Genomic DNA, 21,866 nt, shown 5'->3' with positions numbered 1-21,866 from the left:
ATCAAGAAGGCGTCCTGGACGCTTCTGCCCCAGCCCTGGGGACGAGGCACACAGGCAGACCCACAGGAGTGGCCACGACAGGCAGGGGTCGCGGCAGCACACGTCTGTCCCCCAAGGGAGACACAGAGAGACCAAGACACAGGACGGGCTCTAACCTTGGCCCCTCAGTTGCTGCCCCCCCGCCGGCCCTGGGGCAGAGCAGCTTTGGGGATAGATGAGGAAGCCCCTCCCATCGAGGCTGCCCCCAGGTCACTGTCGAGCCCCCCGCTGGGGCGCCATCCCTCTGGATGCAAGGGGCAGCCGTGGGTCTTAGCAGAACCGACGCACCAGCCAGGCTGGTCTTCCCTGAGCACAGAACCCTCGATGAGGGCTGGACGGACCAGCACGGGACCCGCCAGCAACTGCCCCGGACCGGGGGACTCCACGTCCAATGTGGCAGAAGGGGCGGCAGTGGGCCTGTGGCCACGCGGGGCTGCACAGAAGCCACACAACTCAGAAGCGGGTGTAGACAGTGGACCTTTAGTCTCTCGCAGTCTGGAGGCCGGGAGTCCAAGACCAGGTGTGGGCGAGGGAGAATCTGGTCCAGCCGCCTGGGGTCTGTTTCTGGTCTGTAGGGCTGGGCTGGCGGAAGCATCGGCCTGGTCTCAGCCTCCTCCTTCACACGCCTTTCTCCCTGGGTCTGTCTGATTCCCCTCGGCCCGCTGCATCCACCAACAGGACCCCCCAAATCAAGCACACGGGTTGTGCCACTCCTGGCTGGCCACCCCCATCTCCCTCCGGCCACAGCCTCCGATCAGAACACGCCTGAGACTTCCCCATTTTCAGCTCTACGGAGACAGAACTCACACTGTCTCCGCTCATTTCAAGGGTACGGTGTGGGGGCAGCTGGCCGGCTGAGGCGGTGGAGCACGTGACTCCGGGTCTCCGCAGTGAGCTCGAGCCCCACGGTGGGTATAGGCATTACTTAAAAAGAAAAATTAAATCTTTAAAAAGAATTACAAAACAAAGCGGAGAGCTCAGTGGTGTTTTGTTTCTCTTTTTTCCCATGTTCACAAGGGTTGTGCAACCGTCACCGCCCACCTAACACCCACTCTCTGCCAGTGGGCCCTCGAGTGCCTGTAGGGGAACCGCCGGGTCACACGGTGACTCTAAGTTTAGCGTCTGGAGGAACTGCTGTCTGTGCCCCATGGCTGCGGCGGCATTTCCCACCCCGCCAGCCCTGCCGGTTGCCTCACACCCTCACTGACCCGCGCTGCCGCCGCTGCCGTCTGTCTTTCTCATGGTGGCCGGCGGCGGGCGGGAGGCCGTGAGCTTCTGGGCCGTCTCATGTCTTCTCCGAAAAAAAATGTTGATTCCGGGGGCAGGGGGCTGTGAGGACTTCTCCTCATGTCCTAGATACTCGTCTCTTGCCAGACCTACAATTTGCAAACTTGTTCTATCAACTCGTGGGTTCCCTTTCCACGTCCTCCGTGATCTCCTTTGACACGACGAAGTTTTAAAATTCTAAGCTGGGTGTTTTTTTTCTTATTTTGCTCGCGTCTTTGCTGTCACACGTGAAGGACTGTGGTCTAACACCGAGGACCGTGACCCATCTCAGCTCATTCTGCGTTGGTTTTGGGGCACGGCGTGGAGTGTGGCCCCTCGGCTCTGTGGCGTGTGGACACCCAGGGGTTCCCAACACTGTGGCCGGCAAGGACTGTTCTTGGTCTCCCTGGATTGTCTCAGGCTCCCCTGAAGCCAACTGGCCAGGAACGCGCGGTGTGTTGCCAGGCTCTCGAGCGCACTCCGGGGTTCCTGAGTCGTCTCCACGCTGGGCACCACCCTGTCGCAATGGCCACAGCTCCCGGGGGTTCACGTCGGGAAACACCAGTCCAACGACTTTGTTCTTCTTCCTTGAGGTTGTATGGTCCCCCTGCGGCCCCAGGGGGCCCCTGTGAACTTTAGGATGAGCCTGTGAAGAGCCCGCCAGGGTTCCGACAGCGGCCGTGTGTAGGCTGTGGGCGAATTCGGGGAGTCGGGGCACGGTGGCAGCAGAGTCTTTGAGTCCGAGAACACCGGGTATTAATCTACGTTGGACCTTCTTCAGGTCCTTTCAGGTTTTCAGCGCACAACCGCTACACCTCCTTGGCTACATTTGTTGCCGGGTCCGTTGTTCTGTCTGCCGGCATTCCCCATGGGATGTCTTCGCGGACGGGTCGCTGCTCGCAGCAAGATTTTACTTTTTCTTTTTCTTTCTTTTCTTTTCCCATCTTTCTTTCTTTCTTTTATTTTTTTTTAACTATAAGGCTGTCCGGCTCTGGGCCTGCCCCCTGGTCTCTGCCCGCTGCAAGGGTGGTGGCCGACTCCGTCTGGGAGCACGTGCCCCATAAACAGCCTGTTTGTGTCGTTGGGAGGTCCTTGTTGATTCCCACAAGAGGCCAAGGCGCAGAGGCGCGGCTCAGTGACTCCCCCAAGAGAGCATGTGCTCCGTGGGAGCAGTGAGCTCGGGCCCTTGCCGTTGCCCCAGAAGGTTCTGGGTCCACCAAGCCCAAGGAGGCCCAGCCCTCCTGCCTCCCCCAGGCCAGGCCCTGCTCCACGTGCCTGGACATGTCCTCCCATGTCACCCCCCGGAAAATACTGGGAGATGAGCTGCCATAGATGGGGAAACTGAGGAACCAGCATCAAGTTGCACAGAAGACTCAGAGCCAGACCCAGAAGAGCAGCGGAGGCCAGGTGCTCCCGCCACGCTGCCCCTCCTGTGGCCATCACACCACCAGCCCCACCTGCCCTCAGGGCAACCATCCCCCCTCAGGGCAGGGCATTTCCCGTCCCAGGCACAGCACAGGCAGGCCCACCCCCCCACTCTCTAGTGCAGCCCCTCTGGGTGCTTGTCCTTTCCCAGGACACACCCCCTGGAAACCCACCTGCCCCCATCACTCCCACCCGGGTCATGTCACAGCCACCTGTGATGTTCAGTGTGGCATGTCGGGAGACTGGCTGCAGGGGGCCCAGAGGGGACGTTATTTCCAGGGGCGTCCAGGAGGGTGTCTCTGGATGACAGGAGCTGGAGTTGGTGGACTTGGCAGATGGCCCTCCCCAGTGCAGGTGGGCCTTACCTGGTCTCCTTAAAGCCTGGTTAGACCAGAAGGTGGAGGAAGTGGGGACTCTCCCCCTGTTCCTGCCTGGGGCGTCCCACCTCATCTTCTCCAGCCCTCCGACTGGGACATACACCACCGGCTCCCTGGTTCCCAGACTTTCAGGCTTGGGCTGAATCACCCCACCAGCACTCCGGGGTCCCCGGCTTGCAGGCGGCAGATGCTGGGGTATTCTGGGCTTCCTGAGCCCCGGAGCCTGTCTGTAACCTGAACCTCCTTCTATCTCCTCCTGCAGCGTCTCTGGAGGACCCTGAAACATGGCTGGTGGGTCCCTTGCTGTCCTCACAAGGTCAAGTTGGTGGGCCACTGGGCAGGGCACTTCAGAAGTGGACCCGGAGTTGGAGCCCACCTGTGCCAGGCAGCCACAGGTGGCCTCGCACATCGTCACGGCCCACTCTCCAGTGAGCCCCCGGTGCCTGCGAAGTGGCCCCACTATGGGCGGAGGCAGCTTGCTCTCACCTGTGTCCCCATTCAGTGCAGAAGCCAGGCCCATGCAGAGACCCTCCGATCGCCCCCACACACTCAGATCTCACGCAGCCCGGTGCTGGGCTTCAGACCCGAGTGCTGGCCCCCGACCCCACCGCCTGCCCCAACGTCAGCATCTAGCTCTCTTCCCCCATCTGCCCCCATTTCCTGGCTCCCTTCCTCTTCCTCCAAATGTGTCCCGCTTCCTCCAAAGGCTCCTTCCCAGCACCCGGCAGGGCTGGCTGGCTCTTTCTCAGTCTTCAGGGCCTGGGTCCCCTGTACACCCCACAAGCACCCTGTGCCGTTGGAGCACTCCAGCTGCTACTACCCTTAAATTATCCTTCCCAGCACTGGCTTGATGGTTGTGGGGTCCTTGAGGGAAGGGGTCCTGGCTGTCCAGCTCCCACAGCCAGCGCCCTGGCCAGCACCCTGGCACACAGGTGGGACCCACTAACCACTGATGTATGCCTAGTCTTAGGACACGCCAGCCGGACCCGACCTGTCTTGAGGGCCAGTGCACCAGGGGCACAGCATACAAGGTTCTGCCCCATCCCATGCTCATGGGCCCCCTCTGCCCCCCTTCCAGAGGGCCAGGGAAGGCTTTTCTCTGAGGACTTGGCCCTCAGCTTTGGCAGGCCCACTCAGGTAATCAGCGATAAATGTCTGTATTCTTCCGAGATGTTGATTTTGAAAGATCTGGGCGTTCTTCTGTGTCACCTTTGAGTAAATGGCATTTTGATTTTTTCCCCTATTAACCCTGAAGCGGCTGGCCGCCCATGGCCACCCACACTGCAGTGAGGTGCCACGACAAATCCAGGTCCTGGGGGGTGGCGGACCCCTGCGGGACGGGTCCCCTCCCCGTCCTCAGCAGCCAGCAGGGAGGGCAGCAGGGCCTGGCCCCCACTCCCTCAGGAAGCTGGTCTCACTGTGGGGCTGGCCTCCTGGGGGGACTAGCACCACTGGCTTGAGCACAAAGTACACTGTATTTGGAGCTTGTCCTATGGGTGGTTTGGGGCTCCTAGACATTTAACACTGGTCCAGAGTCACCCTTTCAGTGACCTTTCCAAACACAGACTCCTCTAACAGTGCTCAACAACGTCCCCTTACCCCGGGACAAGGGCTTGGCGGCCTGGAATCGCGTTCCAGGGTCTTCAGGCCAGGCCGGCTGACTGTGGGCCTCGTCACTCACCCAGGGTCCCCACCCCGGAGCACTTTGGGCAGCGCCATCACTGGTGTATCACCTCCTCCAGGGAGCCTACTCGGATCACCAACCCAAAGCGCCTGAGGGAGGACGACAGCAGGGGAGGGTCTTCCCAGGGCGCCCCTGGACGCAGGCCAGCCCTCCCACCGCCTCCGCGCCGCCCCTCCCTCGCTCCGACCTGGGGGTTGGGGGCGCGCGCGTCTGACCCCCGACCGAGCGCGTGCTCGCGGGGGGAGGGGCTGCACGCGCGGGCGGCGGGGGCGGGGACGGGGCGGGGCCGGTGGGCGGGGCCTCGGCGCCCTATAACAGGCGGCGGCGGCGGGGGGGGGGGGCGCGCGCGCGGCCAGAGAGCGAGCGCGCAGCGGCGGCGGTCCACCCAGCGCGTCCCGGCCCGGCCTCCCGCGCCCCGCGCCCCCGAGTCCCCGCGTTCCGCGCCCCGGACCCGAGCCCCGGCCTCGCCGCCGCCAGGCCCCGCGCCCCGCGCCCCGCGCTCCGCGCCCAGGACCGGCCCGCCCCGCTCAGCCCGCAGGCCGCTCGCCGCCGCGCCGCCATGGGGGTGGAGGGCTGCACCAAGTGCATCAAGTACCTGCTCTTCGTCTTCAATTTCGTCTTCTGGGTGAGCCCCGTTGGGCGGGGGCGGGCGGGGGCGCCCCGAGCCCGCAGGCCGCGCGTCCCGCTAGGCCCCGCGCAGGGGGCGCAGCCAGGCCGCCAAGTTGCGGGGCCACCTGTGAGCGCCGGGCGCGGACGGGGGTCCTGGGCCGGCAGCCGGGGGGAGGTGGGGTCGTCCCGGGCGGGGGTGGGGGCTGCGAGACGGGGCCCTCGGGGCCTCTGCCCCGCCGGGCCGGGGCGTCTGGGGGCCTCGGGTCTGTGCCCGCCGGGGGATGGCGGTCGGCGCGGCGGGTGCGGGCTCCGACCGGCGGGCCGCGGTGTCAGGGACCACCCAGCTTCGCGGCCCCCGAGGGGGCTCGGGGGCGGGGCTCCCAGCGCCCCGCCCCCATGAGCTCATCGGGGCCGCCGCCCCTGGATGGGCCGCCGGGCGGGGGCCGGGGGGCGCGCGCTTGTTCCGAGTCTCGGGAACCGTCTGCTCCGGGCTTGGCCCGGCCCCGCCCAGCCCCGGGTGCCGCCGCCGCCTCCGGGGGTGGCGGTGAGGGTCCCGGCCGGGTCGGCACCCGCACAAGAAGCGCCTCAGCCCCTCGTGGCCTGCGTGCGGGGCGCTGGGCCGCGCTCTGTGGGGCCGACCCCCTCCGCTCTCAGCCAGTCCGAGCTTGCGGTCCCCGCCGGCTCAGGAGGCTGCGGAGGCTTTGAGGGGAGTGGGGCTGGGGCGGCCGTTCCAGGCCGGCCCAAGGCAGGATCCTGAGGACCCCAGCGTCTCTGAGCTCCTCTGGGGCCTGGGTCCCAGTGGATGCCCAGGTCTGGGCTAGGTGTGGGCTTGGCCATTCGCCTTGGAGAGAGGTGCCAGCAGGATGGTCGTCTAGGGGTGCACGAGGGTCTCCGGCTCCAGGCTGCAGACCAGCAGGTTGCGTTTTCCTGGCCTGGGTGGTAACTGCTGGCCAGTGACCACTGGTGCTTTGGCTTTGTTTCTGTTTCCTGCCTGTGTTGGAGTTGGGGAGGGCCCGGAGTGGGTGCATGAACCGTTCTCCTGGCCCCGCCCTGTTAACGCTTGGCCAGTCCCCTGGGCCGTGCCTGGGAGCCCTCCTGGACCCCTCTGCCACCCCAGGCTGCTCACCCCTTCTCAGGAAGGACCATGACCACATCTGGCCAACAGCGTAGTTCTCCAGTAGACTCAGGAGGGTAAACTTTTGAACAGTCCCCTGAGCAAGTGCGTGGGACTGGGAGCATCTGTTTCCCATCTGGACAGCTGAGGGTCCCAGCGGGGAGGACCCCAGTGCGGGTGTCGGGGCGGTGAGGTGTTTGGGGTGGGGAGGACAGAGACCGGACTGAGCTCTAGCTGGGGGTGGAGTGGAGGGGTCATACCCCACCTGGGTGGGGAGGACAGATTGGGGGCCTGCTGTGGCCACTGGCCTCTGCCTGGGAAGTGGGGAGCAGTGGGGCTGTCAGGAAGGGCCAGGACTGGCCTGAACCACCCCGAAACCACCCCCTTTGCCGGAGCGGTGGTGTTCAGTGTTCGTTTAGTGTTTGCCTGCTGTGGTCTGGGCCCATAGGGGGTCGGGGGGACACCCAGAGGCCCCTCTGCTGGCCTCTGAGCAGAGCCTGAATGTGGGGTGAGGGCCCTGACCAGGAGGTGGAGGGCGGACGGAGGTAGAGGATGTCTCTCGGAGCGGATTCTTGTCCTCAGGCTGAGTGTCGGTGCTGGGTAGGTCCCTCCCCGCTGCCCAGCCTGGGAGGTCTCCAGGGCAGACCCCCCTCACCCCCCAGCTCCGCCTGGGCGAGCCTGGTGGTTCCCCAGGCAGCTGGGGTGGAGGCCTGACCCATCCCCAGGGGCTGCTCTTTTTTGAAGCTTAAGGCAATGTTTCCAGGCCTCTCCCCCACCAGGCCACCCAGCTGGGCATTGAGAACTGTGGCCCCACGCACCCCGCACCCTGCAGGGTGGGGCCTGGGGCCACCAGTCTGGCAGGGCCCCTCTGTGCCCCCTGCCCTGGCGTCTGGCCATCCCATCCCCAGGGCCTGCGACTAGCTCACACCCTGAGGGTCGAACTCAGGAAACGGCTGTAGGGCCCGGATGGCCAGCAGGAAGACTGCCCGCCTTGGCTGGCATGGGCAGCGCCCTGGGGAAGGGGCTCCGTGGGCCCTGGGTGACTCTCATTCTGCCGTGCAGGTGTGGGTGGTGAGGGGGAGCTGGGAGACTTTGACAGTGGGTGTCTGACTGCATCGGGGCCCTTTTCACAGTTCCGCGGTAGGAGTGGAAAGGCTCCCACCTGGGAGCGGCCTCGGAGGCAGTTCAGCCGGCTTCTCCGGGAAGGAGCCCGCTCACCCCACACGCTCACAGGCCTGTCTCTCTCCTCCACGAGCCAGAACTTCGGGGCCCCAGGCGGTGTGCCCCCAATATGCCTTCGGGGTTCCCTGGCCCTGCAGGCATCCAGCCGTGAGGCAGGGACGGGAGCGGGGGCACCAGCAGCAGCCCCGGCCGAGCTTCCTCCCGGTGCTGGTGGGACCCGGAGCTTCCTGGCAGAGGCCGCTGCTACTCCTGCTTGCGGCCGGGCATTTCAGGAAGAGCAGAGGCTCCCCGCCCCGTGACCTGGGGCAGGAACCTGGCACGCGTGAGCCCCGCGCGCTTTCCTCATCTGTGAAGTGGGTACGATCCCAGGCCTGTCCTTGGAGGCCGGCCAGAGAGAGCACGGCGTCCTGGGCTGGCCCCTTCTCCAGCCTAATGCCTTCAGTGGCTGCTGTCCAGAGGTGGGGCAGGCAGACGAGGCTGGGAACAGGGCTGATTAGAAGCCTCGCTAACTGGCATTTAATTCTCGCTTCCAGACAGCACATGACTGTCTGTCACTTAGCGGTTCTGCCGCCTTCCTTCCCGGAGAGGGGATGTGTGACCCTGGCAGGCTCAGGGTGGGGGTGGGGATTTCCTGTGCCGGTTTTAGGGGGTGGGCGAGTGGACGGGCTGAGTGGCAGCGCTTTGGGGGAAATGGCCGTTGGGCTGGGACGAGACGAGGAAGTGTGTGGTCTGTGCCTGGAACAGACTTTGTCTCCCACCCCACCCCCATAAGGATGTCCAGGTACCAAGAGGCCTGGGACCCTGGTGGGTGCTGCTCCAAGGCTGCCTCCCCGCCACCACAAGGTGCCCACCCCCCCACCAGCTCAGGTCTGCCTCCAGAAGTTGAGTTCATTCCCAATCCCTAGCTCATTCTGGGAGTCCAGTCAGGGAAAGGGACCCAAAAACCCATCCTCCCAAATCACGGGCCCTGTGGCTTCACTTCAGCGCCTGAAAGCCGGAGAGGGCGATAGCCGGGTCATCAGATCAATATGGCAAAGTCCAGGCACCCATGGGAGGAGCTGACGATCACCTCTGCACTGGCCCAGCGTTTCAGGGTGGGGATGGGGGAGAGGCACAGGGGTTCTGCCTCTGGCCCTGGCACCCGAGAGCCCAGCTCAGGGCATGCCGTGAGGGCTGCGTGGTTTTCAGCCCTGGAGCTGCCCCAGGGCTGGTGTGCCTTGTCCTTGACCGAGAACCAAGCTCGTCTGGATTTGGCCCTCAGGACCCTTCTCCCGAGTTGTTTTCCATCTGTCCTGCAGAGTGTGGTTTGATCCAGCATGCTTCCAGAAACCTCTAGATTTCTCAGTGCCTGCCCCGTCCCCGGCCCCAAAGTACACAGAGTTTCTACTCTGGGGCCTGGCCTAAGCCCCTCCTGATGGCCGAGCAAGTGTTGACTCACAAGACCACGTGGGGGCTTCCAGGTGGATTCCCGGATGCTAAGGGAGTGCCCATGGGCAGGCAGGGGCCATGCCCCGTACTAGCTGAGGATTTCCCTTGCTAAGCCGGCTGCCAGGGGCGGCGCGGCCACCCTGTCCAGGCATGAGATGGGAGCTGGCCAGAGCGAGGGGCTTAGGAGATGGGGTTGGGCCGGTAACAACTTCTTGTCGGTGGTGAGGGTGCTCTGGGCAGGGGGGCTGGGAGCCACAGAGGAGAGGGAACTGGGGCCCAGCAGCTCCACCAGGGCCTGGGAGTTCATGCCCCTTGTCCCTGTTTCTAACTGGGAAGTTAGTGCTGCCCCACCTGCCTAAGGGGACTGGGTACCGTGGTCATTGGCAAGAAGGTGGAAGACAGGAAGCCAGGGCCGCCCGCCCTGCAGACTCTTGGGCTGGGTGACCCACGCCCGGGTTGGCCCAGTTCGTAATTGGGTTGGCCCCAGTTCCCCTGGGGGAATGTCGAGCAGCTCCCTGTCACCTGTCTTACCCGTGCCGTCATCTCTGGGTGGTGCTGAGCTCAGTTCCGTGCCGCCGTGAGGACTGTGCATCTTCCTGGGTGTCCAGTCCTGGGCTGGGAGGCCTGAGCCAGGAGCTCAGTGCCCTTGGTCTTGGGGGGGAGGGGGCGGGGACTTCCGAGAGGCAGGGGGTTTGTCCCACCCTGAGCTCACAGGGGGTCACCTTCTCACACAGCTGTGGCTCTGCTTGGCTGAAGGGCCCATGCGGCTCCCTAGCCCAGGGGCTTGGCCACCATCCTTTCGCTTTGTCTCAAGGTGATAAGACCTTCAGGTCCCACCCGGGCCAGTGAGGCCCTGGGCTGGAGCTGTCCCTTCAGCCTTCATTTGGAGCGGTAGGAGGCTGAGGTCCCCAAGTGACCACATGAGGAGGTCTTTCTGCTGCTTCATGGCCTGGAGGGGCTGCAGGGCTGGGGCTCTCCAGGGACAGGGATCAGGCTACCCTGACCTGCCTTGGGAGTCCTCCCCCTGCTCTCCGATCCCCTTCCTGAGCCTACCCGCCTCCCTTCTCCCTCTGCAGTTGGTGCCTGGCCCGCCTAGTTCCTCCTGGTCAGAGGCACAGGGCCTGGTCCTGCCACAGCCTGTCCTGGGCCCTTCTCTGGCAGGCCCCTGGGACGGCTGTGTCCGCAGGCCCCTCCCTGCAGGGTTGGAGGGGGCAGAAGGACTCCCAACCATGGGGTCGGTTTGGGGCCAGGGAGCAGGGCACTTCCTGGCTTCACTACCCAGGTATTGGGTGGTGGGGTTGGGTCTCTGATGTGCCCCTAGAGGAGATGGGGTGTAACGGGGGCCTGCACTCACCTCTTGGGGGGAAGTGGCTGCCGCAGCCCCCAGCTGGTGGGACCCGGGAGGGCCTGGGTCACGAACCCCTTGCTACCTTCTCCTAGGTGCTGGGCCAGGGGGCCTCTTGGGGTCCAGGGGCCTCCAGCCAGGCTTCGCTCCCTGGCCGAGGTGGGGGTCCCTACTCTTCCCTCCACACTCCCCGCCCTGGGCTGCTCCTGGAGGCCACCCCCCGCCCCGGAAGGCCCGAGTTGGGCCTGCATCGCCCAGGGAAGCGTCTGGCCCTGGCCCTGGTGGTGGGTGGAGAGCAAGGGTCAGTCTTCGGGAAACCAGGACCCCACCCAGGTCAAGGGGTGGTTTCAGGACCTCCTCCTTCCCCCTCTGACCTTCCACAACTGGTCCTCAGAGCATCTGTGCTGTCCCTCTTCCCTCTGACTGAGACCCCTGTCCCTCAGGGCACTTCCGGCCTCCCGGCCTTCACTGCCCTGCTTGGGCGGAGGGGGTGGGGCGGGGTGGGGCGGGGGGAGCGGGGGAGCGGGGGGAGCGGGGGAGCGGGGGGAGTGGGGCGGTGTAAATCTCCCGGCCTCCAGGACCCCCCAGCCGCCCAGCCAGGAAGGCTTCCTGGCGCGTTCTCCCTCAAGTGTGTGCACCTCGGAGGTGGGGGTCGGGGTGCAGAGCTGGGGTGGAGCCAGGTGCCCTGTCCTGCCACGCCTCGGGTGGAGCCCCCCTGCCCACGCTCCTGCCCCTGGGCGGCCAGCCGCTGGGAGGGCGTGAGTGACACTCGGCTTTTCTGCCCCCGGCCTGTGTGGGTGGGGCTGGGGGCCGGCCGGGGTGGGGGGGCATAGCCGGCCTGCCCGGGCGGCACCCGCTGCCTCTTGCTCCCTTTCAGCCACTTCTTGGAAACGCCAGGCGGGCGGGCAGGAACCCAGCGTGCTTGGCGGCCCCTCCTGTTCCAGCTGACGCCTTTAGTTACTAATTCTCAGAAACGAAGAAAGAAACAGAAACGGAATCTTTCACAGTGTCCTGAACCCACCACACCGTGCCCGCTGTGGCACCTTCCCCTGCGGCCCAGCCAGCCAGCGCCCTTCCCAGCGGGGCCCCTTGTGGGGCAGGGTCCCCGGGGCAGGAGCAGGGGGCAGCCCTGCAGAGGCAGCCCTGTGCAGGGTCGGGGGGTGGGGGGGGCTCTGCAGGGCGGGGACACCTGCTGCTCCCAGCACTGGTGCTTGCAGCCACGTGGCGCTGCGGCTGGGACCTTAGCTGAGATGGCCTTGTGACCCCGAGACGCCAGGGGCACCCTTGGCCACCACGCCCTGGGCCCCACCCTGCGCCGGGACTCCTGCTCTCCCTGCACACTGATCTCTGCTGGGGAGCACACGTCCCGGCTCCACGGTTCTCCACTCCCTTCTCTGACCCTAAAACCTCGGTTCCGTGGGCAAAATGTCAGCACGATGTTTCCAGATGCTTCTGCGGGCCCTGGGAAGCCCACCTCTCCAGGGACCCGGCTGGCCCCAAGACGGCAGCCGAGATCTTTGGGGGCCCAGACGAAGTTGCTTAGAAGTTCAGGTGTTGAGGGGCGCCTGGGTGGCTCAGTGGGTTAAAGCCTCTGCCTTTGGCTCAGGTCATGATCTCAGGGTCCTGGGATCGAGCCCCACATCGGGCTCTCTGCTCCGCGGGGAGCCTGCCTCCTCCTCTCTCTCTGCCTGCCTCTCTGCCTGCTTGTGGTCTCTGTCTGTCAAATAAATAGATAAATCTTTAAAAAAAAAAAAAAAGAAGTTCAGACATTGGGGCCCAAGTCGGGAGTTGGGGTGTGACTTCGGTGTCGGTAGAACCTTGTGAAACAGTCGCGGCATCATGACCGTGGACACGTCCAGCAGCCCCAGAAGCGCCCAGGGGCCCATGTTTGTCCCCCATCCCCAGGCGGCTGGTGGCCTGTGTTCTGTTACTGCACGTAATTTACACTTCTGACACTTGTGTAGAAAGGGAACTTCTTTTCGGTCTGGTGGCTGTCACCCAGCGTGGTTGTCCGCCAAGAACATTTCGTGTTGCTGCTGGGACCCACCATGTTCTTGCTCCCCCGCTGAGCCGCTTGCAGGACACGTGGGTCGGTCCCAGGTCAGGGCTGGGGATGCCAGGGACCACCAGGGCCCACGTCGTGGTGTGGACACGCACGTTTGCGTCCCTGGGTGGACCTGCGGGGCGGCAGGTGCAGGCCGAGCTGGGAAGCGCACTGACCCCAGCTCCTCCCACGTTCCCGCAGGGGCGCGAGTGGGGGGCCAGGAGCCTTGCCTTCCCTGTGGAGGGCTTTCCCCCCCGCTCTGGGTCGGGGTGCTGTCTTTGTCCCTCCCTCCCTGGCAGTCTGCCCCCTGCCACATGGGTTTCCTCATCAGGAACGGGATCTCCTCGCCATTGCTGCGTTCACCTGGCCCCACTCTGGGGGTCTGTGCGGGGCCTGGAGTGACTGGGGCCCCGGCATGCAGGGGGCACATCCACACTGAGCCCTCCCCAGCCCTGAACGCAGGAGCAGCTTCCCTTTACCCCTCAGGGCTGCGGGCCTGGGGGCCGCGGGGGAGTCAGAGGCCGCCCCGCCTGCCCCTGCCAAAGCAGCCGAGGTGGCGACCAGGGAGGGGTCAGCACTGTTCCCCTGCACTTCTGTTAGGAACATGCACCCCAAGACACTTGTCTCCCCGGCTGCTGGGGTGAAGGGGCTACATGGGGAACATGGGAGAGGTCCCAGCTGGCCAGGGGCCACGCGCCCCTCCACACTCCGCCCCCTCCGCCATGGGGAGGCTCGTCGGGCTTGTGGCCAGGGCGCCAGGACTGCAGAGGACCACAGCGGGAGGCCTGGGACAGGGGCTTCCCCGCCCCTCCCCCTCCGCCCTGGGACATCTCACAAAGGCTGCTCTGGACCACAGTTTCAAAAGAGAACAAGTGACGGTTTCAAGCCAGAGTTACCACAGCAACCCTCAGCCTCGACACCGCCTCCCTGGGAGCCCCAGATGGCAGCCACCTCAGGAGGAGCTGGGGACTCTGGGGCGCCTGCCCTGCCCCCGCCGTCCCATGGGACCCCTGGCCATCTCCTGTGGCTGGCAGGTGCCGCCAAGAGGCGCAGGATGCTGGGAGTCTGGGCCCCGCCCTTGGAGGTCTACGTGGTGGCCAGAGGACCATGGGAGGGGACCTTGGTGGTCCTCCCCACCCACCCTTGAGGAAGGGCAGAGCCTCTGAGCCTAGCCTGCCCTCCCCCACCAGACCTGGAACCCTGGGAGAACGGGGCTGAGAAGAGGAAACCCCGGACTAGTTGGGGGCAGCCTTGCCTTGGCGTGGGCCCCGCCAGCCTGACTGTTAGCGGAGGCCAGGTGGAAGGGCCTGGGAAGCAGCAGGCGTTTCCTTGGGACATGCCCCGGGGCCAGGGCCTAGAGTCACATGCACGCCACCAGCCACCGTGTCGGGGGTCTGCTCCCCAGCAGGGGCCTCAGGCAGGTGCTAGTCTGGCCAGATGGTTTTCTGGACTGGGGGTTTCTCCTCCCCGTAGGATGTGGAGCTCCAGGCCTGTGTTTGGGGGGTCAGTGTCTGCTGCTGTCTGGGGAAGGCTCCATTGCCGGCACACGGGTGGTGGGAGGAGGAAGCGAGGGGCTGTGGCTGCGCAGCGAGGCCCTCGGACCCGCACCGCGGCGGGTAGCTCTGGGAGCACATTCTGGTCTGTGGAGCAGCTGGGGCTGGGCCGGCCTGCGGACAGAGGCTGGGGCCCGAGAGTGGTGCACCACGGCCTGTGCTGGTGGGATGCTTCTGTGTAGTCCAGGCCCAGCGTGGTCTGGACTCCCCTTCAGGAGCGCCCCCCCCCCCAGCCCCAGGCCCTGTGCTGGCAGGACCGTCAGGACCCTGAATCCGTGGAAGGCCTCCCCAAACCGGAAGTCTCTGTCCTCCCGCTAGGCTCCAAGCAGAGCCCCCTTTCCTGCCCCTGCTGCCCAGGCAGCCCCTCCCTGGCCTCTCTGGGAGCCCAGCTTCCTTCCTCCCATGGCGGCTTCCCTTCCCAGGCCCAGCAGCGGCAAGATTTCTCCCACAAACGGCCCAGGCCCTCGCCCCGTGGCTTCCTGGAGGCCACTGGCCTCGGCTGCCTCCCCTTGTCTGTCGTTTTCTCCACGGGCTCCACCAGGGCCCTGGTGGCATCAGACCCCACCCCTCTCCTCTTGGCAGCAAAGACTGGAGTCCCCTCCACGGGGTTCCCAGATGAGCTGGGGACGGTGGGGAGCACCTGCTTGGAGGAAGGCCCAGTGGTCCCTAGGGTACTTGGGTCTGGTGTGGACTGCGGCCAGGTTTAGCAAATGAAAATACAGGGCCTCCGACTAAATTAGAGCTTTGGCTGGAAAAATGAGCGCTGTTTTGACATGAGCGTGCCCATCCCGGACTGGGGATGTCGCTCCAATACCTGTCCCAAGTGCCGGGTCCCAGCAGCGGGCGTGTGGAGCCAGCAGGCAGCTTGGACCCCACCAAGGTGGCCTGGGAGCGCCACCTGGAGAGGGATGCCCTGAGCCCGTGGGCAGGTGGAGGCGAGGGTCCAGCCCCTGCCTCCTTGGGTGTCCGGTGTGGCTCGGCCCACACTCACCCCTGTGGTGCTCTGGGCAAGTAACCATGTCCCCGCTGTTTTCCCAGCTGGCCGGAGGCGTGATCCTGGGTGTGGCTCTGTGGCTGCGCCACGACCCGCAGACCACCAACCTCCTCTACCTGGAGCTCGGAGACAGGCCTGCACCCAACACCTTCTACGTAGGTGAGTGCACCTGGCTGGCTCTGCGCTTGGGGGCCAGTGGGAGCGACCTGTCAAGATGTCTGAACATCACTGCTGCACACGGGCGGTCAGGAAGGACTTCCAGGAGGCGGCAGGGCATGGGCCAGGCCAGTAGTGCTCGCTGGGCGGCCGGGCGGACGAGGCCTGCCAGGAAGGGCTCACTGGACGAGAGGCTGAGAGAGTGTGGACAGTCGGGCCCGCCTGGGGCCTTGCGGTCCGAGGTTCCATGGGGGTCCACTGCCTGGCTGGTGGGGGTCGGGGTGCGGCAGCCAGGCTCCCAGGCAGCGCTGGGACAGCACGGGGTGTGTGAGCTGTTGAGACCCCACCAGATGGCTCCTGGGGGCCAACTGGGGGCTGGAGGCCACTGGGTGGGGGCAGGGGAGCCGTGGCTCGTGGTGGGTATTTCGGGGAGGCTTGCAGGGAAGGGGCGGGGCTGGATGCCTGCCTGGGCAGCGGGACTGGCGGCCCAGGCAGCTGGAGCAAGGGGGAGGGAGACTCAGGGCCCCAGGGTGAGGCAGGGGCCAGTGTGACTCAGGCTGCCCCCCAGCCACACCTTGCTGCCTTATTAGGCTGCCTGCCTCCCAGGCACCAGCTGGGGCCCCCTCAGGGCATCGCGCCCCCACCCCTGCCCCACCCTGTCCTGCAGAGCCTCGCTCCTCCTCAGGTTGGTCCCCAGCCAGCGGGAGGCAGGGCCTGGCCCTCCTGGGGCTCTGGAGGCCTTGTTTCTGTCCTTTAAAGGAACGGCCTGGCCTGGCCTCTCAGGTCCCCACAGGCCCGGCAGCGGGGCGGGAAGTGTGTGTGGGCCTTTCAGGTTCGGGGTTCCATGTTAGGGCCAGCGGCCGCCCTACCATGTGCGGCCCAGCAGGGGCTGGGTCCTTCCCAGCTGCTGTTCAGGGGAGGGGGCAGGCGCTGGCGGGGACGCTTGGTTGCTGAAGCAGGGATGGCCCAGGGTCCCCTGGGGCCACAAAGGGGATGTGTGTCCTTCCCAGCCTGTGCTCCTCTCGGAGCTGCAGGGAGAAGAGGTCTGACCTGGGAGCACTGACAGGGTGACCCCTTTCCTCCCTGGAGACGGAAGCCTGCAGCTCTCGCCGTGGACTCCCAGGGCTGGCTGCCCCTTGAGGGGGTCCTGAGCCTCCCCTTTCCAGATCCACAGGCTCCCCCGGGCTGTCAGCCTCCTTGAAGGTTTGAGTCTCTTGAGGAGAGGGCCCCCCCCGCCGCCCGCCCATTACAAAGGCACCCCTGAGAACCGTCACCCAGGGTCCACCAGGGGCACCCTCGGGAGCAGGGTGGTCAGCTTTGCTCACATGTCCGAGGGCAAGGAAGGGCCTTCCAGACCCATCAGAGCTGTTTGTCTCCTGCAGACCTCCTTCCAGGGTCCCCCTCTCCTTCCCCAGGGGTTCAAGCCTGCAACATCCTGTCTGGGGTGGTTCTCCAGGATCTGGGGTGCCGTGGGTGTAGGCAGATGATTGGGAACGGGTCCCCCTCCCACCTCATGGCCGGAGCAGCTCCTGCTCTCACAGTCCTCTGTCTGGTCCAGTATGGTAGAGGAGCTAAAGGCCCCCTTGGTCCAGCTCAGGACTGGGCTGAGAGGGCTCAGGAACCCTGGTCGCAGGCTTGGGAATGGGTCCACTGCTTCTGCTCTGGGCTTTCCCAGGAGGAGTGAGGCTGCAGGGCTGTGCCCGGACTCCAGGAGGGATGTGGTTCCATACAAGAGGCTTGTAGGGGGCAACGCAGTCACTGTCCCACCAGCCTGTGCCTCACAGGTACCACATTGGGCTGTCACTGTGGGGCCTAACCCTGGTTTGCAGGGGCCCCCACGTGCCTCTTCTGGCACTTGGTGGGGGGCTGCCCTTGGGGAAGCAGCTTCAGCCACTGGACTGCTTGGCAGGCCTGCCTGGGGACCTGGGCTTCTGCAGCGACCCCCGTGGGCTGCCGGGTCCCTGCCCATCAAAGACGGGCCTTCTGGATCCGCCTGAGGCAGGCTGGGCCTGCCAGGGGGCGGGGGAGCAGATGTGGGCCCTGATAAGGGCTCTTTGTCCAGGGCTGGTAGGGGTTGGGGGGGGGGGGTTAGGGGGCTTCCTCAGCATCCAGGACAACACTGCAGGGCCCAGTGGGTCCTCAGCTGCGCCTGTTGGAACCAGACCTGTCTGCGTGGGCCATGTGCCATGGGCCCTGAGAAGGGCAGTGCGGCCAGGCCAGAGGCACCCCCTACCCTGTCCTGGCCCTTCCTGCATCCCCAGGAGCCCGTGCCCAGCACATGCTGACCTAGAAATCTCCCTCCCACGCCACACGCCATCCTCTGCAGACCGGGTCGCCCCAGCTGCCAGGCCACCTCCGCCGGCAGGCTCCTGTCCCCCCAAAGCCAGCTCGGGCCCACTCCTCCAGCCCAGGGAGCCACATGGAGCCGCTGGATCTGACCCCCTGCCCGAGCACAGTGGGCATGGCCCTGTGCACCAGGAGTGCATGGTCCTCTGTGGCCCCCGCTGAGTCCCAGAGACTTCGGGGACCAGAGTGGGTGCAGGCCGTGTGCGGCCTCAGCGGGGAGCGAGGCAGCGCACAGATCGGCAGGCAGGGCTTTCTGAGCACACTGCTGTGCCAGTCAGTCCTGGCCCGGTCCCCGGCGGCCCAGCTCCCGGGGTGCAGAGCCGCAGCGGGGGTGGGGGGGCGGGGGGGCACAGGGCAGGGAGACATGGGAGGGGTACTCGCCCCGCGGCCAGGCCGAGGTGCCCTTGCCACTCCTCTAGGGCAGGGTGGCCCGAGCCCTGGGTGGAAGGTGTGCCCATGGCCAGGGAGGGGGACTGGGACGGGCGGCCCTCGGGGCGACGTCGTGCTCTGAGAGTGTTCGTTGCTCCCCCCACAAAGGCATCTACATCCTCATTGCCGTGGGTGCCGTGATGATGTTCGTCGGGTTTCTGGGCTGCTACGGGGCCATCCAGGAGTCCCAGTGCCTGCTGGGGACGGTAAGGCCTGGGGCCAGGCGGGGGCAGGAAGGCGGTACAGAGGCAGAACCCCAAGTTCTGGAGGCTCCCTGTGTTCTGCTCAGATGGGCCCCCTGCTTGGCAGTGTGGCCCTGGAGCGGGGGCTCACCGGGTGGCCTAGGGACCTTTCCTGGAATGACAGCCCTCTGGAGTCCCTGTGTGGCTCAGAAACCCCACCCTGTCCTATTACTGTGACGTCTGGTTCCTAGTTCGTGGTTTTACAGTGGTTTTTTTTTGTTTTTAATACAAAGGCCCAGAAGCAATGAGGGGCGCGTCCCAGTTCCTCGGCAACATTAATGCAGAAGCTGGGGCCCGGCTAGCCCAGGAGGGATGGGCAGTGGGCGTTCGTGTCATGATGACCCCCTTCCCACAGGGAGAGGGAGGAGTGGGGTGCGGACAGGGGTCACTTGAGGCCCGAACCCCCCGGGGATGCTGAGAACCTCGGCAGGCCACTGCTGGGACCAAGTCTTCCCCCCCGATGTGGCTCGTCCCCGGCTGGGGCGGGGTGGGGGTGGGCTGCCGGTCACTCGGGTGTCTGTCACCTGCACACGGCCAGCCCTAAGCTGCCCCATGCCTGCCCTCATCCCTGTGTCTCTGCTCTCCCCTCTGGGTCCTGCATGGCCTTCCCAGTTCTTTACCTGCCTCGTCATCCTCTTTGCCTGTGAAGTAGCTGCGGGCATCTGGGGCTTTGTCAACAAAGACCAGGTGAGCCTGGGACCACAGCAGCGGGCCCGTCCCTGCCGGGCTGGGGTTGGGGAGGGCCTGCTGCTCAGGTTGTGGGGAAGGGGTTGGGCCTACCCTTGGATTGCAGGGTGCTCTTTGGAGCTGCCCGTGGGCCCTGCCTCATAGAAAGGCCGTGGAGGGCTCCCTGGAGGAGGTGGCACAGCGGCCGAGTAGAAGGCGGGGCCACCTATCTCCCAGCACCAGGCCGGGGTGGGGGTGGGGGCAACCAGGTCTACCCTGGGAACATCACCTTCTCCGGAGAGCCAGGAGATCATGTGCCCCTCCCCCGGATGGTCCCTGCGGTGGCTGTGGCCTCACCGCTTCCGCACACCCCACCCCCAGATCGCCAAGGACGTGAAGCAGTTCTATGACCAGGCTTTGCAGCAGGCCGTGGTGGACGATGACGCCAACAACGCCAAGGCCGTGGTCAAGACCTTCCATGAGACGGTGCGGGAGGAGCCGCTGGGGGGCGGGTTGCAGTCCTCTTGGGTAAGGCCTGGCTGGGGTGGAGCCTGGCCCCAGCGCAGACCTCAGGAGCAGGAGGGTGCTGCGACCTCGCGGGCTGCAGAGCACTCTCTGGGGTGCCCCGGGGGGGGTCTCAGGGCCCACCGTGAGCCAGGTGAGCCCATTAGGCCAGGGCGCGGTGGGAGGAAGGGGAAGAGAGGGGCCCCCGGCTCCGTTCTCCCCCTGGAACCTCCCAGCTCCCGATCCTGGGCCAGGCCAGGGCGTCTCCCCAGGCCTCAGCTTCCCCAGGCTGTGTGTCCCTGGCCATCTACCCACGAGTCGCCTGCGCACAAGGGCGTAGGGCTCACCCGGGCGTCTTGATGCCCGCAGCTCAACTGCTGTGGCTCCAGCACGCTGACCGCGCTGACCACGTCCATGCTGAAGAACAACCTGTGTCCCTCGGGCAGCTCCGTCATCAGCAACTTCTTCAAGGTACACGGGGCCAGCCGGGTCCCGGGGTGCGCCAGGCTGCCTGGGGGCTCCTGTGGGCGCTGGCAGGCTGGGCCCCTGGGAGTGGCGGGTCTCTGCCCGGCTCCCGGGCCAGCACCATCCGCATGTGGCTCAGTGACCTGAGCAGAAGACCACGCACCGGCCACGTCCCACCCCACGTCTGTTTTAAAAGGGGTGTGAGATAACTGGGCAGAGACTGGGCACTGGTCACACCTCTTCTGAGGGGCCGAGCCTCCCCATGCTCTTTCCTCAATGAGCCCGTGCTGCGGGACTGTGGGGGCCTGAGGGCCTGCGCCCCTGACTGTCCGCTGGCTGTCCCCCCCCCCCCCGCCCTCCAGGAGGACTGCCACCAGAAGATCGATGACCTCTTCTCGGGGAAGCTGTACCTCATCGGCATCGCAGCCATCGTGGTTGCTGTGATCATGGTGAGTGCGCAGGCCGGGCATCTGCCCAGGGCACCCCCACAGGGCTATGGGTGCTGACAGTCCCCCCCCACCTGCCCCGCAGATCTTCGAGATGATCCTGAGCATGGTGCTGTGCTGCGGCATCCGGAACAGCTCCGTGTACTGAGCGGACGCAGCCGCTCGAGCTGTGGGGCAGGCCACTGCGGACCCTGCAGCGCCCCCGGGGTGACCGGACGTTTCTGAGGAGGGCCGTCACCGCCCGTGTATATAACTTCTCCGGCATCACTCTGTTACACTTATTAGCCTTTTTACTTCTGAGGTTTCGTTTTTGTCCTGAAGTTCCCCGTTTCCCTTCGGGGCTGAAGTCACCTATAGACGGCATGTGAGCGGGCCTTGCGGACTGCGAGGCGGGCCCCCCCCCTGCTTCTGCAGCTGAGGGGCTCTGCCTGCTCAGCCAGGCCTCTCCTGGGGGCCCTGCGGCCCACCCACCTGCCTCCCGGGCTGCACGGCTCATGCCTTTTTTAACCCCCGCTCCTCCCCCGCCGCCTGTCTAGAGCCGGGTCCGCAGCAGCCTTACGCCTTCAGCGCACCTGTCCTTTCTAACGCGTCACCTGCCACTGTAATTACACCTCCAAGTCACTCAATAAAGAATGAGAATCCAGGCATGCTAACAACAGTCCCTGTGCCTGCGGCGTCCGAGCCTGGGGCGACTGCAGGCGCAGAGGGGCTGGCAGGGCTGAGGCTGGCTCTGCGGACCTTGCGGGGCGTGCTGGGCCCCCAAGAGCACTCCACATGGCAGGTGCCCCCGTGCCCCCTTCGGCAACCTCCACCCAGCCTCACTGCCCCACCGAGTCCTTGGGCACCACCGCCGAGGGGCGGAGCCGGGGATAGGGGTGCTTGAGGTGGGGGCCTGCAAGACTCCCCTTCCTCCTGGGGCCGGCTCTGCGGAGGGCGGACACAGGCCCCTCCCGCGCCCCGGACTCTCCCGGCCGGTCGCGGTGCTGGTCAGCTTTCCCGGACAGCTGGGTAGCTCCCGGCCCGAGCCACAACTTGTGAGGGCCGGAGAGGCGGGTTTGACCCCTGCCAGTCGGACCCCGGGGTGGACCGCGGCCGGGCCGCCCCGACAACGCTGGGGGGTGCCCTGGGCCCGGACCTGGTCTGTGCCGAACCGACCCCGTGAGGCCGCAAGCGCCTGGCTGGGGTCGGGCTCGGGGTTCCCAGCGGGCTCCTCTGGGGCTCGTGTTGGAAACGAGCCCCAGCCCCGCATTTGGGGTCATCGGGCCTCTGCGGGGTCCATCCTCCCGCCACACCTCTCCGCGTGTGTGCCGCATGGGTCGCTGGGAGAACACGGCGACCCCGGGGCCCCCTCCCAAGTGCTTCCCCCGTGGACCCTGGGGCGTCCCGGCCACGCAGCAGAGCGCAGCCGCAGTCCGTGCTGGCGGGGGTGGGGTGCTGCTGGCCTGGGGGTCCCTGTGGGTCCCGACCACGCCTGGGGCCGGCAGGGTGGACGCGGCGGGCAGGCGAGGCGAGGCCGCCCGAGGCTGAGCGCAGCAGCCGAAACTACGTCCCG

At 66.0% G+C, this 21,866-nt stretch overlaps 2 protein-coding genes across 2 annotated transcripts in view; both read left to right on the top strand.

Annotated features, from left to right (window-relative positions):
* Positions 1-12,132, top strand: part of TSPAN32 (tetraspanin 32) — a 35,551-nt gene extending 23,419 nt beyond the window's left edge. The window contains exon 11 of the transcript XR_007130554.1: positions 12,089-12,132. The gene's annotated coding sequence lies outside the window, so the exon portion shown is untranslated. The remainder of the gene's footprint in view (positions 1-12,088) is intronic.
* Positions 5,225-20,967, top strand: CD81 (CD81 molecule). Its single transcript, XM_047747406.1, has 8 exons — positions 5,225-5,416; positions 15,105-15,219; positions 18,100-18,197; positions 18,846-18,920; positions 19,281-19,385; positions 19,773-19,874; positions 20,231-20,317; positions 20,400-20,967. The coding sequence occupies exons 1-8, from the start codon at positions 5,351-5,353 to the stop codon at positions 20,460-20,462; spliced, it is 711 nt and encodes a 236-aa protein (XP_047603362.1). The 5' UTR covers positions 5,225-5,350; the 3' UTR covers positions 20,463-20,967.
* The last annotated feature ends 899 nt before the right edge of the window (positions 20,968-21,866 follow it).

Source organism: Lutra lutra, chromosome 10 (assembly GCF_902655055.1).
Source record: "Lutra lutra chromosome 10, mLutLut1.2, whole genome shotgun sequence".
Taxonomy (NCBI): domain Eukaryota; kingdom Metazoa; phylum Chordata; class Mammalia; order Carnivora; family Mustelidae; genus Lutra; species Lutra lutra.
Note: the sequence above shows the minus strand (reverse complement) of the source record. Positions and strands in the feature narration are given on the sequence as shown.